The following is a 15300-nucleotide window of genomic DNA, read 5'->3' as shown; positions in this document are numbered from 1 at the left end:
GAACTTGGGAGGATTTGTATGAGATCTTTTGTGACACTACGGGTCAAGAAAACAGGCAGGATTGGGTGGCATTAGGCGTGTGTCTGCCAAGGACGCGTACAAATGCTCAAGCTAAAGTGCACTAGCCGACTAGGCGTGTGTGAGACACAGGCCTTATCCGAACGCATGCTAATTAGGTTTAGCTCCAAACAACATAACTAATTTAGGTTTAGCTCCAAATTATTAACAACAAATACCAAGCTAGTAAACTATAAGGTCGTTTCTTTGTATCTGCTTCAGAATATGGTTTCTATTAGTTATGTTGTACACAAGTATTCATTCAAATCTGCTTGTCGCTCGACAAATATTGACGCATTTTTTGTCGAACAAGAAAGTCTCGGGTAGGACTACTTCATGCAACCGCTCCCATTCATTCAGTCTCTGACTTTGTAAACGAAGCATGATTTGTGCACTTCCTTATAACTAGTAGCGCTACTCTACTACAAAAGATTTTATAAATGGAGCACGTACACATGCATAGTTCACGTCTCATTAGCATGTGAATGTTTTTCAAAAAAAAAAATCCCATTGATTTGGTGATCCCTAACTTTTGCATTATAAGGAGGAACATTATGAAGCACTCATAATTGACAAGGAAACGAATGCTACACTTATCACATTTTTTAGAACACAATCGTACTATTTTTTCTAATAGAAGTAGGATTCACCAACGCATGTAGGTTCTATTTCTATTAAAGAAATAGTTAAATTTCATCTCTATTAGAAAATACAACAAATTAAATATGAAAAATGTGAAAAGAATAATACTTTTGAGCGAGATGGATAACTGCATGTTATCATGATGTTTGAGAAATGTGGATTGTGCCCAACCCACTCACATATAACAAGAAGTTAACCAAAGTATACCCGAAAGCATACATAATTACATATACATACATACTCATGATTTGGTACATATAATCCAACAAAACGAAAGCAAACCCACCCACTCACCAAAGGGAGGAAGAAACGTGTCAACTGAAACAGTGAGGCCACCCATTTTATCCCATCTGCTTTATTACTTGAGAGTTGAGAGAGACAGGTTATCAACTTTAATACTTCTCTCTCCCATTGCTGCTGGTACATATTCTCGGACGTTAAAATCACTTGTTTACTCTAATATTATCGGTATTGTTTTAATTTAATTATCTATTATTAGCTGTTGGGTTTTATTATTAAAAATTTCGATGCTGTTAAGAACGGAAACTGTTATCATATTACCGATGTGGTATTCTATTCTGACACTTACGTGAATATGTATATACACACACATAGTGGAATCTGAACGTATACCATGCGACGCACAGAGGGCTTTTAGAGCAAACCTTTTGGTATGCGTTTTTGGTGTTTTGAACTTTTGATCACTGCCTATTTTGTTTTCCTTTCGTTATATATAACAATCCAAGCCATCACAGATCACGCAGGTGTTGCAGTGCAATTGAACAACCGTAAAAAACAATTTAGTTAAAAGAGGAAGTGATATATATTATATCAGATCGTATATATGTTATTATGTATATCAGAGAAGTAGGAGTCCGCAGTTGCACATATAGTGGAACGCCCACTACCACTTGCCAGCCACACGCCCCCTGACACACATTCTTTTTACGAGGATATCAGGAATTCATGAATCATATATGTTCATTGTATATCGTGCGGTCAAAAATTACTTTAAATATTTTTATTTAAAATTAGATAAAAAAAATTACTTGACAAAAACGGACAGCACGATGTACGATAAACAGACACGATTTACAGATTTCTATGATCCATCCGGAGAGGAATATGTTGGCACTCACCCCATCTCTCTTGGCAACTTGGCACTGCCTTTTCTCTCTTTGGCTTTGTTTTTTCAGCTCATGTCGTTAAGGCTGAGATGCATATCCTGCAATTTTCTTTGCTTTTCTGGTTCCCATCCATCTCTCTTCGCTTTATATTTCCAGCAAAGGCAAATTAGGAAGAAGGTGGGGTTCCCTACTATATTTTGTCAAGGAATGTGAAAATTATTACATCATAACCTTAATTTCTTGTTTTGTTGACGGCGGATCCCAAACTCCAAAACCATCAAACGAAAACCATAATGGTAAACATTTTCCCACATTTCATTTGCCTTTTCCTTCAATTCGAACGGTATGTCACAACTCCAGTAAATACATATGTGAGAATTCGAACTAACGTTGAAAGTTTTAAACCTTTACTCGCTGTTTACTAAACCAAGGGCTCCCACATTTCATATTTTAAGGTAAGGTGAGAACACCTTTACATCGTGGGAGTTTTAACAACACTCCCTTACTGTTCACTTTTAACGAAAAACCACATTTATATCTTTTCTGGTACTAGTCACTATACCTTTAAAAATGGTTTTTCATTAAAAGGAAATTTTTTTGGACTTTTCGTTAGTTTCCTGTACATCATCCCTCAATTTTATACCATTATAATACTGGTTGTTGGGCTTCATAATTTTGGGCTTTTACTCCTTATCCACTTTGTTTACCGTACGTTTGGGCCCTTAAAAATAGACGGACTGTCTTGCGTATGTTAAGTTTTGTTTTGGCAAATGAAATGATTTCCGCACACTTATTTAGTCGCCGACATAATTATGTAAAATTTTTAGACCCAGCCCAACCCGCAGATCGTTTGCCCACCCCTAACAAACAAAATTCTTTCAAGCAATTTCAATCCTTAAATCAAAGAAAAATCCAGAAGTAAGGAGCTACTTACTTGAAATTCCAGTTACATTTGTCTTAAAAATAAAAATAAAGTATTTTGGATATATAGCAAATTGACAACATTTCAAATCTCATGTAATATTACGCAAACGATCAATCCATATATATATATATATATATATATATATATATATATATATATATATACGTATGTATATGTAACAAAACAGCATATAGAAAATTATATGATAATGTTCTTCAGTTCAGGTCTCCAGATTTTCAGCAATCAATAAGCTCAGGAGAATTAAATCTTTCATCATCAGAACAAAAATCAATAAAATCTCCAAATACACACCAAAAATACTCCAAAAACATCCACAGCAATACCAGAAAATCAATCAAAACAAAAAATTGAAAAAATAAAATAAAATAATCTTCTTAGAAAGTTCTTCAGTTCAGGTCTCCAATTTTCTCAGCACTGTTTTTTGCTCAGGAGAACGAAAGTTTTGTGAAAAAATCATCATCAGAACCAAAACTAAGAAGATATTTTCAAATTCCCACAACCCAAATTCCGAATTCCAAAAAACACAGCAAGATCACATATTCTACATCCCTCGCAACTTTTGAAATAAATGGGAGGTGAGGCTGCCGTTTTATAGCGAGAGACCTCTAAACCCTAGACCCCCTGCTGCAGGATTTGGGCCGCGGCCCATAGTTTCATTTATTGTTGTGGGCCTTTATTTTTTTATAATGACTCCTAATTTCATCATGATGGCCTTTATTCCATCGTAATTGTCCATTGGACTCTTATTGCAGGTTCTTTTTATTATTATCGCTACTAATTAATAAAACTTTATTTGCAGGGTCAAATTTTACTATTTTTTATTGAAGCCTTACCTACAGGTGATATTAAAATACCTTCAATATTTATAAAAAAAAAATCTCCCACTCCTCCCATATTCTCTCTCTCTCTCTCTCTCTCTCTCCTTCTCATTTTCTAAAAAAATTGTGTAGGCAAATGCTAGTTTTTATTTATTTTAATACATTGTTGTGCAATTTTCTTTCAACGAAGTCATTGAAGAGAAGAACATGTGAAAATGACAAAGTAGAGCTAATTGCGAAAGGGTGATGCTACACACTTGCTCATACGATATCTAATACAGATACGTCTCACATATACATTATTATTTTAGAGCACATTTCAATAGCTTTGACGAGTTATATTGCATGTCTATCAACAATATGTCAAAAACTTTCGAGTGAGTATGTCGACTGACGAGCATATCGACAAGAATGAGGCTATCGACAGATACATATACCCATGCATACAAAGACATGAGGTTAGCATGCACCCTGCCCAATGATCATAAAGGTAATTTATCGAGCAATTGTAAATAGCTTTTAAGGGCATTTACGAATTTTCATAAGAGAGCATCCAACTCTTACATAGAGGTTTCTAAGCTTGGGGGACTCAGTTGACCCACCTTGCCCCAATGGAGACATAATAGTTGTTTAAATTGCTAACTTTTAATAACTTAAGTAGTAAATGTGAAATTTTGATATTTTGTATCTCTTTTCGAAAGTAAGCAAAACCTTAAGGGTGTATTTTGCAATCAACTCAAAAAATAAAAAATAAAAAAAAAACCTGTGAAAAATAGAAAAAGGAAAAAAGGAGAGGCGAACCGAGAAGAGTGAGAAGAGGAAGGAAGAGACGAGAAGCAGACGAACTCGTTCAAAATCTCTACACAGCGGTGGAGGAGCCCGACGGCGTCGTGTCGGTTTCTGGTAAGTTCTTTCTTCTTCCCGTTCCCACACTGGTTCTCTTATTCCGGGAACGTCGTCGTTTTGAACCGAATAGAGGAAGAAAAGTAAAACCCTCTTTGTCCGAATTGGGGTTTCTCGTGCTCACTCAGTCGATCGACATTGATTTTACTGCACTGTTGTATCCAATCAACGTATTATTTTTATAAAGAAATAACTAGGTTTGTTGTAAATTGTTTGTTGGGCTGCCACTTTGATTTGATTTTTGTGTTAATTCATGTAATTTTGTTAATTTTTTTGCTAAAATTGTGCTCTAAACTCGTTGAAATCTTATAAATTATATATTTTTCATGGTTTTTCCTCTTATGGTGTTTCTTGATTACCTTTTTTCCCCCTTGTCAGATTAATTGTTTTTCATCATGTCTTGGTGCACGATTGAGTCCGACCCAGGTATGATTTCAGCTTTCTTGTCGATTTGGTACCTTGTATATGAACGTTCGAGGGATAGTCTTGACGTGGAGCTGTATAGTTCGTTGTTTCGGATTTATCAATTGTACTGAAATGCATCACTTGTTACATGGGAATTGATAGATAGTAGTAAGCATTACGTGGTCCATAAGTTTGGTTTTCGGAATGTATTTTTGGGACCGTATGAGTGATGAAAGTTGTGATCTGGTGATGCGGATTGATAGTGTATAGGATTTGGGTTATTTGGTAATGGTTAGTACGCAGAGGCACTTCAAATTTCCGAGAAGGGGAAGTAGCTTGAAACTTTTTTTAATTAAAGTTTATAGCAAATTTTTTATTTTTGATAAATAGGGAGTTAGGAATAGCTGTAGTATATACATGAAGTGTGCTCGTTTTTTCAACGTTGTGATTGCATTTCAGGGGTGTTCACTGAACTTATTCAGCAGATGCAAGTAAAAGGCGTGCAGGTACGCCTTCTTTGATGACTTTTATCTCTATATTTATATTTTATGTTTAGGACGCACCGATCCTAGTTTATAGTTGATGCCTGCTTTTACTGCCCATTCCATGATACATTTGTATGGCCTTGCAGGTTGAGGAGCTGTATTCATTGGACCTTGATTCTCTGAACAATCTGAGGTACGTTAGTTTCTGTTTAAGATTTTATCTCCTGGGTAGATATCCTCATTTTTGCTGGAAAAAAAAATTCTTGAGGTTCATCATTGTTTTAGTTACTCTTTTCCCCTTGAAATTTACAGGCCAGTGTATGGTTTGATTTTCCTATTCAAATGGCGCCCGGGGGAAAAGGATGACCGCCTTGTAATTAAGGATCCAAATCCTAATTTGTTTTTCGCAAGCCAGGTTGGTTTTCTTGAAAAAGTATTTCCCCTGTGCAGTGACATATTTGTAAGGTCTTCTATCTTACAGTCTGTATATCCTCCCAGGTTATTAATAATGCATGTGCAACCCAAGCAATCTTGTCTATCCTGATGAACTGTCCGGATGTTGACATTGGTCCTGAACTGTCGAAACTGAAAGAATTTACGAAGAACTTTCCACCTGAACTGAAAGGATTGGCAATAAACAATAGTGAAGCTATCCGTGCAGCTCATAATAGTTTTGCCAGGCCGGAGCCGTTTGTTTCTGATGAGCAGAAGGTAGCTGACAAAGATGATGACGTCTACCATTTTATAAGCTACTTGCCTGTCGATGGGGTCCTGTACGAGCTTGATGGACTGAAGGAAGGACCCATTAGCCTTGGGCAGTGCCCCAGCGGGCAAGGTGACATGGAATGGCTACAGATGGTGCAACCTGTAATCCAGGAACGCATCGAAAGGTATTCCAAAAGTGAGATAAGATTCAATCTCTTGGCCATTATCAAGAACAGGAAAGAGATGTATACTGCTGAGCTCAAGGAACTCCAAAAGAAGAGGGAGCGTATTTTGCAGCAGCTGTCTGCCTTACAGCAAGAGAGAGCGGCCGACGGGGGCAAGTTTGAAGCGCTGAACAAAGCTCTTTCGGAAATCAATGCTGGGATCGAGGGTGCCACCGAGAAGATCTTGATGGAAGAAGAGAAATGTAAGAAGTGGAGAACAGAGAACATTCGCAGGAAGCACAACTACATTCCATTTCTGTTTAACTTCCTCAAGATTCTTGCCGAGAAGAAGCAGTTGAAGCCTCTTATTGAGAAGGCGAAGCAGAAGGCAGGCAACACCAGATGAAAGTGGGATTCTGGGGTTATTTTAACATGTTTTCGTGAGGTTACTCGTTAAACTTTGAAGATATTTTGGTGAGACATTCCCCGGAACTGATTTATGTCTTAAAAATACGGTTGACATCACGGGAAATTTTCTATGGCATGCAGGCAGCCATTGTTTATAATTGGCTAGTACAATTCATAATAGTAAAACGTGAAAAAATTAAAAAGGAAGAATCAGAAGTCGCCCACCGTGGGGCTCGAACCCACGACCACAAGGTTAAGAGCCTTGCGCTCTACCAACTGAGCTAGACGGGCTTGTATAGTTGGTCAACGGTCATTAAGTTAATTAGCTGTTACACCAGCAAAGCATTATCGTTTTGGCGCCTAGCTGCCCTCTATCATCGTCGTCAACCCTCGATGGTTCAGGTGGTAGAGACAAACAGAGACTTCCCTCCCTCCCTCCCTCCCTTGCAAATCAATACATTTTCCAGATAATCAATGGCGGACTGCACTGGAGAAAGGGAAAAAGAAGGCTACTCAGTGGAGGCGACGGCGGCGGTGAGGAATCGGTTGTCCGGGCTCCGCCTCGACAGCAGCAGCTTCAAGTCTTCCTCCGCTGCTGATCCCAAGTATCCCGTGAAAACATTGAAGAGGCGATCGCCCACCCAATCTCCACTATTATCCCAACCCAACCCCAAGAAAGAGAAGCTCTCTCACCCTCCTCATCCTCCTTCTCCTCTTCTCCGCCGCTGCATTTCCGATACCTTCTGTTTCAACCCATCTCCTCCGCCTCCCCAGTCTCATCCGGAGCCAACGGTCACGCTTACACCACCGCCGCCGCCGCCGCCGCTTGCCCCACCAACCGGTAAAGCCTCCGCTGCTGCATCTGCCTCAACCATTAATCCGAAGCCCAAACTCCACCGCTCCGTATCCGTTCCCAATCCTCGCTCACCGAAAACCGTCTCCGGCAGTGACGAGGGCGAAAATACGGCGGTTTTTAAAGATTGATAGAGGCTTGCGAGGCTAAAGAACCGGGTCAGAGAGATGAGCTTGTGGTTCCAACAAGTCATGCTTGATGAAGTTGAAGATCCCGACGACGAAAACGAAGAACACCACCATCAAGAACAAGATGAAATCGAAGCACGTCACCCACTGATCAGGATGAAAACACAACACTAACTCTGTCTGTCAGCTCTGGGGTACCTATTGGTGTTCTTAATTTCTTTCGTTCGTCTCCGGAGACAACCGCTACTACAAGCTCGTGTACATTCTGATGGAGGCAACTGCTTCTACAACAAGCACTTCTTATTCTTGGCTTTCCCTTTTTGTATCATTTTTTCTTTCATTTTTACTGTCCATGTAGGAAAACTTTTGCTCATGAACGTTTTTTTTACTAACATGTTGAAATTTCAATTGAAAATACAATGAAAGTGCCTTTTCAGGAAGCGCTGCTATTACCCTAAAGGGGGCGTTTGTTTGCCCTCGTTAAGTGGGACTGGACTAGACTGAACTAATAGTTAGTCCGGTCTGATGTTTATTATCATGCGGGACTAGTCTTAATGAGACTAGCTCGGACTCGTCTATACTAAAGGCTTCACTAAGAGGTCTTAGTAAGACCCCAAAAAACCACGGGATTGCTAGTCTCGTCTCCCTCTTCTGCAAGCAACGTCGCTCAAACCCGCATGAGCAGCATCAACCCTCCATCGTCCCATAAACCTAGCGCCCTTTTGGCATCTGGGTTGGTGATTTGGTGTCTTTTTCCATCTGGGTCTACCTAAACGACGGCAAAAACGGGTCTCATGTTGATCCAAATTCTTCTGTTGACAACAAGATTGAAAACTTTAGTATTGGTGCAGTGACTCTGAGTGATTTTTCTTGACCAATTGTGATTTGCCCAGAAAATACAGGAATCAAATTTGAAGAAAAAAGAAAAAGATAAATACAAAGAGAGCGATGGGAGAGGGAACATTATACAGAGGTGAAATGAGAGAAACAAAAGGAAGGGGAGGGAGACACTGGTAACAAAAAAAAAAAAAGGTGCAAAGATGGGGAGAAAAGGGAAATGGGAGGGAGAGGCGGAGGGACAAAAATGGGGAAAAAGGGAAGGGGGTAGAAAACAAAATTTTGAAATATCCATTAAAACCCATGAAGGTTTAAGCACAAAATCTAAAATAAAATTGATAAGAGAAAGATTAATAATTGAAGAGCAAAGATTGATGAACAATTGAGAGTTACCCGCGAGAGAGAAGGCTTTGCGAGATGGACTGCTGCTTTGTTTTCTCAGAGTGGAAATAAAAAGAGGATTCTAGAAATAAAAAGAAAAAGAAAAAATAATTATAAAATATTAATTGATATATAGTAAATTAATATAAAATAATATAATATTGTAATCATGCTTCTTAGTCCAACGCTACACCAAACACTTCACTAAATCAGTCCAGTTTAGTCTAGTCTAAGTCAATCTAGCTTAGTTCCTGAAGCTAGTCCAGTCCGAAATAATCCGATGCAACAAACGCACAACTTTTTAAAAGAAATTTATGCCGAACGTGGTCGTAAACGTTTTTTTGTTGCCAAAAAGCGCTTCAGGCCATCCAGAAGCAGCCCCAAAGGGGCATCGCAACTCTTCCCCAACGTTAAATCATAGAGAATGGACTCATAGCAAAACAAAAAACACTTGCAAATACATCAGAAAAATACATGACAACGTAATTTCGAATGCTGTTTATTTTCTCCTTGCAAGTGTGATGACACAGAAATTTACAGTGCTGAGGTCCAACGGTTGGTTCGTCGTGAGGTGCACCGAGCCAGGAGGAAATAACACAATACTGAGCAATGAGCATGTAGGGCGCACCTCTCATTTCGTCGAACCATCTTAGTATACATCTCAAAAACATGAAATTTACTCTAATTCAACGAGAAAGCTCCATTGCAGTACCTGCACAACTCAATGAAAATAACGAATCAGTACATATGCTCTAGCGCATTGTTATCACGAGTGATCCAAGAAAAAGCAAATCTGAAATTCATGTATTGCAACTAGTTGCAGCATTGAAGGAAATGTGCGGTACCTGTTGCTGAACTTCTCAACAGCATCGGAGGCATAAAGAAGTGTTTCGTTGGCTTTCTCTAGAACCATATAAAGCTCCTTCCCTCTTGTAACCCGAGCAATAACCCAAGCATTGTTTTTCGCCCTGATGCTAATTTCCAATTCTTTCTCGTGACCAGCATTATCCGATTTCGCTCTACTTTTTTCCAAATCAACTTCTTCTCTAACCTTACTTAAGGCAAGCAAGGAGCCCTGCCACAGACAAGAAAAATGGGCAACTATAAATTTATTAGTTAATTTAATTAAACTACCGTTGTATATTTTTAAATCTAGCCGTTGAATTTGAATCGATTATTGCAATTGAGGAGCTTAGCCCAAAAATAGGGCTAAGAAGGGGGCTACATCTGGTTAGCCTAATGCCCTTTTGGCCAAATAATGGCCTGGTGAACTACATAGAATTATAGCATAGTCATCGGTTGAAGATGAGTTTTTGGCAAATCAGGCCATTTTTTGGCTTTTAGACCTTCAACCCTCTCCATTGGAGATGACCTAAGTTCTTGCCCATAATTTATTAGCTGTGGCTAGGGATTACAATCATACAATTTTTGATGCAGCGAACAAGCTGAAGATCCTTAACCAAACAGCTACCTTTTAGCAGGAACTGTGCAGAAGAAGAGAGCAAGGCGACTGTAGCGGGATACTTTACCTTGGTAAGGGTTGTGACTTTTCCTGGTGGAGAAGCCCTGGATACATTTCTGTCTCCATCTGCTAGTAAATACCGATATCCACTAACATGATATGCATTCTCACCACCCCATCCTTTTGATAATTTCTCTTCAACTTTCAACAGCTTTAGGGATACCTGGTAAACGGTAAACAAGAACATAAATGAAAGATATGTCACTTCATCTTTCTTGACCTCTATTGATTTAGGTAACGATTTTCACATGGCAATGCCAATGACAAGTTTAAATTTAGAGAAGCTGTTTGATAACATAAGCATCACAGTTAATAGCAGAGCTAGAAAGCTCACATTTTCAAGAACTTGCTGCTTCACTGCAGAAACACCTTGACCACCTTTTAGTACTGAAGAAACAGGAAGAAGAAAAATTAAGGTAAGGCTCTTATGCTGATGGGCACACAGATACATTCTCTCCTCTGTTTGATGGAGAAAAACTGTTGGGGTGGCAGACGTTCCAGTACTAGTGTCTGCACCCCAAATATCACTGACAAGAAAACCATCCTTTCCTTTGGACCACTTATCAGGCTGCAAGGGCCGTACTACTCGAGAACTCTTATCTCCAGCAGGAGAGTTGCCAAGTGAGCCATGCAATTGTTCTGGAATAGAACCAGGACAGGCCAAGCTAGAACTTGAGGAAACATGCGATGTAGCTCCCTTGCGTAAATAGGACCAGGAACTTACTCCAGAGGATAAAGCACGGGGAGTCAGCCTTAAAACAGCATATGCAAAGAGGTTTACGGTATCATCCTAACAAAAATAGGATAAAAAAATTCACGAAAGTTAGCATTTCTGAAATAAATTTCAAAAAATATAATTTATCTCAGTTCTTAAGTTCTCTTGAACTTGAAGGCTAAAATTGGCATATGAAATGACTAAAAAACCAACAATGTTAAGATCGAATCATACAGGAGAAAGTGTCGTGGACACCAAGAGGTCCTGAAACAAGACTAGTGAGTGACATGGCATGTTCCCAGCACAAGATTCAAGTACCCTGACAAGCGACTGCAAAGACACGTGAAACCATTAAAAAATACACGGAAACAAATATACGATATTGCATTAACAACTAAAAACAAGAATTAGGAGGTTCGGGTAGAACGTAGAAGTCAGGTTGGAATTAGGGCGAAGGCCCTCATACGCACAGAGATGTAGAGTTTTGAACAATACCAGTTAGCTAAAAGGAAGATAATAGGACCTTTAGCGATGATAGATAAGTTCCTACTGGTACTGACTGATGAAGCACTGGATCAAAAGTAAGGACAAATAATCTACAGTATAATTCTGAAATTGAATAAGATAAAAATTACAGCATACCTGTTCTGGCCAGAATGTGAAAAAGGCTTAAATATTCCACAAACGTATAATTTAAAATATGTTCTGAAAACAAACCTGAACTTCGATTGCCGCTTCCCGCCCTACGGTAAGCATCTGTACAGTTCCACGCTCCTTTAAAGAGTCACGGAATGAGGGTAGCAGCAGTTTCTTCCCAACCAGAAAATCTGCCGCAGAGAGTAAAACCACACATATGAGATACAGCAACTTCAGCATTACTCAGGAACAAAATTCCAATTGAGAAGGCACGATACAGCAACTTCAGTATTACCCCAGCAACACTCATCGAATGGAGACCGCTTTAGAAATGCTGGCAATTAGTGACTTTTCAATGAAATTCTAACCCCAAAGGCAAAATAAAACTGGACTTTAGTGCAAGTAGTAGGCATGCAACTGTATGATAAGTTGATAACTTACCACCGAGATAGTCAATGATGAAATGGTACAGATGGGAACGAGTTAGTCCCCCACCGGGGTCCTTATCAAGCAACGCTCTTATCGATCCATGAAACATCACGAAAAGCGAATGTACTTCCTTGAGAACCTTTCTCAATGCATCACTTCGCCAAATTGGTTCGAACTCCTTGTTTTTCTCCACTACCTACAACAATGTAGAACCGCGGGGAGGGGGATTCAAACTTAACTGAAGAATAATCGAAATTATAATTAGAATTGAGAAAACGAGAGCTCACCATGACCATCCAGATATCGGGTTCCGCCTCGTAAAAGACATGCGAATGCCTCTCTGCTTCAACGGCGTCGCAAGCAGCCTCAGGAGAGAAGATTCTGCACAAAACACGACCCAATTCTTCTAATTAAAAACCAAAACCCAAAAAAATAGAATGAAATTGCAACAAAAAAAAGTAGAAACCTTGTAAATGTGATGAGTCCTTCACTGAGCCCGATCACAGAGAACTGGGCGGAGAAGGGCAAATCAGCTGGAAAGAAGAAGATTATCTTGTCCAACTCCTGCCCTTCGTTCTGACCCCTCCTCAAATCGAATATGCACAATTGCACCCCTTCTGGAGCGGCAGCCGTAGTAGTGGCCGACGACAGGCCCATACTTTCTTCTTCCAAATTTAATGGCGGAATCAAATAGTCGGATTACAAATTGAAAACCCTAATTTCGGGTAGATGTTAGGGATTTAATCTTGATTTTGGTACCAAATTATAATTTTATTAGACAGAGATCGTTTTTTCTGGTTTATTCAAAGTTTGAACGGTTGGTAACAGGGTGGGAGAATTTCACTAATTACTGGGCCTGGGCCTTTGGTACAAATTAGCGGTGAAGTGGGCGGCCCATGTACCACGTCAAGCCCGCATTGAAGTAAATGGACCGCGCAATGCAAATACAAAACAGCCCTCGTTCAGCAAATTCACAAATTCTAATTTCAAACTTAATTAAAAAAAAAGGTACATTGTAGCCATAATTCTTCAACTTTAATCAAATTAGAGCAATGGTCCCTCAACTAAAAATTCATTATCATTGGTTCCTCAAATAATCAAAACGTACAGTTGTTGATCCTAAAAACTACCAAGCTTACGTGGCACGCAGGCCGAGAGCTAACTACGTCATTCGGTTGATGCGGGGCGTGCCAACTCGTCGGCCAAGCTCGACCGAGGAGTAAAATGTGTTGATGTTGCATTGAGCGCGCAACTGACTTCTTGATCTTGCAACTACGACCAAGGAAGGAACACGTCTCGGTCTTTGGGTTTTAGAGCCTGAAGACAAGGTTGCTAATTTTGTGAAGTTCACAAATCGTTGGGGCCATATTCGATCACAGTGATTATATTTGTAAGGGTATAAGCACGCCGATTCAACACCAGAGTATAAAGGCACAGATACTCAAAACAAATATATGTCTTGATGGTAAATGTGGTTCAACTATCAGAATGCCAAACTCTAAAGCTTACTTGTGAGTATCCAATCATAAAACAACTCGACGTTCAATATGCCAAGCCCTAGTAAACTGTAACACCTCACCTTGCCGAAAAGGCTAATAAGATGACTTTTGCCAATGAAGACCCGAAAGTCTTTCTCGATCGAGACTTGGATAGATAACCAATCGACCTCGACGCAGTGCTGTTTATCCAAACTGAAGATGTTCCGCGGTCGGCTGGTTCTACTGCGATAGTGCCGTTTATCCAAAATGAAGGTATCACTGGTTACCTTCACAGTGATGTTTATCCAAATTGAAGATGTGTTGGCGGAAAAGAAAAAAAAAATCTCAAGGTTGTTGAGAGGTTTCACATAGAGTAAGAGTTTACGCATGGCAATTTGTGTGCTGAATTGGATAGCCTTTTCGTTGTTTGCCACTTTGTATTTATAGATAAGTTTCCTTGACCGCCAATCCAAAAGAGTCATTTCCCGACTATACTCCAAAAACAACATCAAAACAACTGATATTATCTTTAATATATTTTGGTTAGTCTCCTTATGCATGTAGACTTATACAAGAGAAGCAACATATGTCCCGTTGAAACCCTTTCACACGGCATGCATACTGTGATTCCATCATCAATTCTTATCACTTTAAACTCATTTGACAACACCCATCACCATGCAAAAAGGCCTAGCATACCTAGGTTTCCTACCACATCATCACATCACCAAAAAAAAGGGTGTGATATCCACACACCATATTTTACTTCTCACACACCTTTTTCATTTTCAACTGTCAGATCGGATGAATTGAAGAATATCAACGGACAGAAATTATCAAGAGGTGTGTGAGAAGTAAAATAGGATGTGTGGATAGCACACCCAAAAAAAAAAAAACCTAGCTTTCCTAGGCTCTCATCATCACCCTAAGCCATCATCTTTTACCAAAAATGTTGCATGCATCCTAAATGCTGATGTTCATTTTTAATTATCACCATATTTTAAATGGATAATATCATGACCTGCATGCTTCATTATCTGATGCCGTGCATATCTGTCAACCAAAATTGATCCAAACCACATATCCAGATCCACATCAATTTGAATTGTGCCGCCTGTTTCCAGTTAGGAGATATATTATTTCCATAAGAAAATGTCAAGATAAATCATTATTAAAAGATAAACATGATAAAAGAAACCATAATATTATCTTTTAACCTTACTAAAATTATCTTCACTTTTCCATTGACAGTGTGGAGGTATGCTTACTCAACGGTCTCGATTACTCGGGCCGATGATGTAATTTTGGGTCCAAACAATAGCTATGATCATTTTCGTCAACTTTGTCGAAATTTTGTCAAAATGAGTTATGTTGGAAGGATTATTGCTATAATTGAGTTAAAGTTGAGGACCATTTCTTCAATTGGGTTAAAGTTAATGGATCATATCTTCAGTTAGATTAAAGTTGAGGAACCATTAGTAATGAATTTTTAGTTGAGGGATCGTATCTGCACATTTTGATGAGTTAAGAGACCAATACTAACGGATTTTTAATTGAGAGACAATTGCTCAATTGAGTTAAAATTAAGGGTGTATTGCTACAATTTACTTTTCAAAAAATGAAGTGCAAGTCCATCCGTGCGCTGCAGAACCTCGAAATGA

The 15300-nt window shown here is 39.1% G+C and overlaps 2 protein-coding genes, 3 non-coding genes and 1 pseudogene across 6 annotated transcripts; 2 read left to right on the top strand and 4 right to left on the bottom strand.

Moving 5' to 3' along the window:
• Window positions 1–2960: 2960 nt before the first annotated feature.
• On the bottom strand, window positions 2961–3035 carry LOC126609453 (small nucleolar RNA Z159/U59). Its single transcript, XR_007618167.1, has one exon. It is a non-coding gene; the product is annotated as a small nucleolar RNA Z159/U59 (small nucleolar RNA).
• A 117-nt stretch (window positions 3036–3152) lies between these two features.
• On the bottom strand, window positions 3153–3239 carry LOC126609451 (small nucleolar RNA Z159/U59). Its single transcript, XR_007618166.1, has one exon. It is a non-coding gene; the product is annotated as a small nucleolar RNA Z159/U59 (small nucleolar RNA).
• A 1088-nt stretch (window positions 3240–4327) lies between these two features.
• Window positions 4328–6818, top strand: LOC126608523 (ubiquitin carboxyl-terminal hydrolase 2-like). Its single transcript, XM_050276463.1, has 6 exons — window positions 4328–4493; window positions 4872–4919; window positions 5358–5404; window positions 5530–5576; window positions 5696–5798; window positions 5882–6818. The coding sequence occupies exons 2-6, from the start codon at window positions 4889–4891 to the stop codon at window positions 6656–6658; spliced, it is 1005 nt and encodes a 334-aa protein (XP_050132420.1). The 5' UTR covers window positions 4328–4493; window positions 4872–4888; the 3' UTR covers window positions 6659–6818.
• Window positions 6819–6878: 60 nt separating this feature from the next.
• Window positions 6879–6951, bottom strand: TRNAK-CUU (transfer RNA lysine (anticodon CUU)). Its single transcript has one exon. It is a non-coding gene; the product is annotated as a tRNA-Lys (tRNA).
• Window positions 6952–7063: 112 nt separating this feature from the next.
• LOC126608524 (uncharacterized) lies at window positions 7064–8081 on the top strand (annotated as a pseudogene).
• Window positions 8082–9342: 1261 nt separating this feature from the next.
• LOC126608830 (vacuolar fusion protein CCZ1 homolog B-like) lies at window positions 9343–12942 on the bottom strand. 2 transcript variants are annotated; one of them, XM_050276833.1, is made up of 10 exons: window positions 12628–12942; window positions 12449–12542; window positions 12174–12357; window positions 12028–12066; window positions 11814–11923; window positions 11331–11426; window positions 10716–11171; window positions 10389–10544; window positions 9705–9934; window positions 9343–9571 (listed from the first exon to the last, which is right to left on the bottom strand). In XM_050276833.1, exons 1-10 carry the CDS (start codon window positions 12816–12818, stop codon window positions 9541–9543), a joined length of 1587 nt encoding a protein of 528 aa, XP_050132790.1. In that variant the 5' UTR covers window positions 12819–12942; the 3' UTR covers window positions 9343–9540. The 2 variants fall into 2 exon arrangements, with proteins under 2 accessions (XP_050132790.1, XP_050132791.1); XM_050276834.1 differs by lacking the exon at window positions 12028–12066.
• Between the last annotated feature and the right edge of the window lie 2358 nt (window positions 12943–15300).

Source organism: Malus sylvestris, chromosome 16 (assembly GCF_916048215.2).
Source record: "Malus sylvestris chromosome 16, drMalSylv7.2, whole genome shotgun sequence".
Classification (NCBI taxonomy): domain Eukaryota; kingdom Viridiplantae; phylum Streptophyta; class Magnoliopsida; order Rosales; family Rosaceae; genus Malus; species Malus sylvestris.
This window is presented reverse-complemented; position numbering and strand designations above follow the sequence as displayed.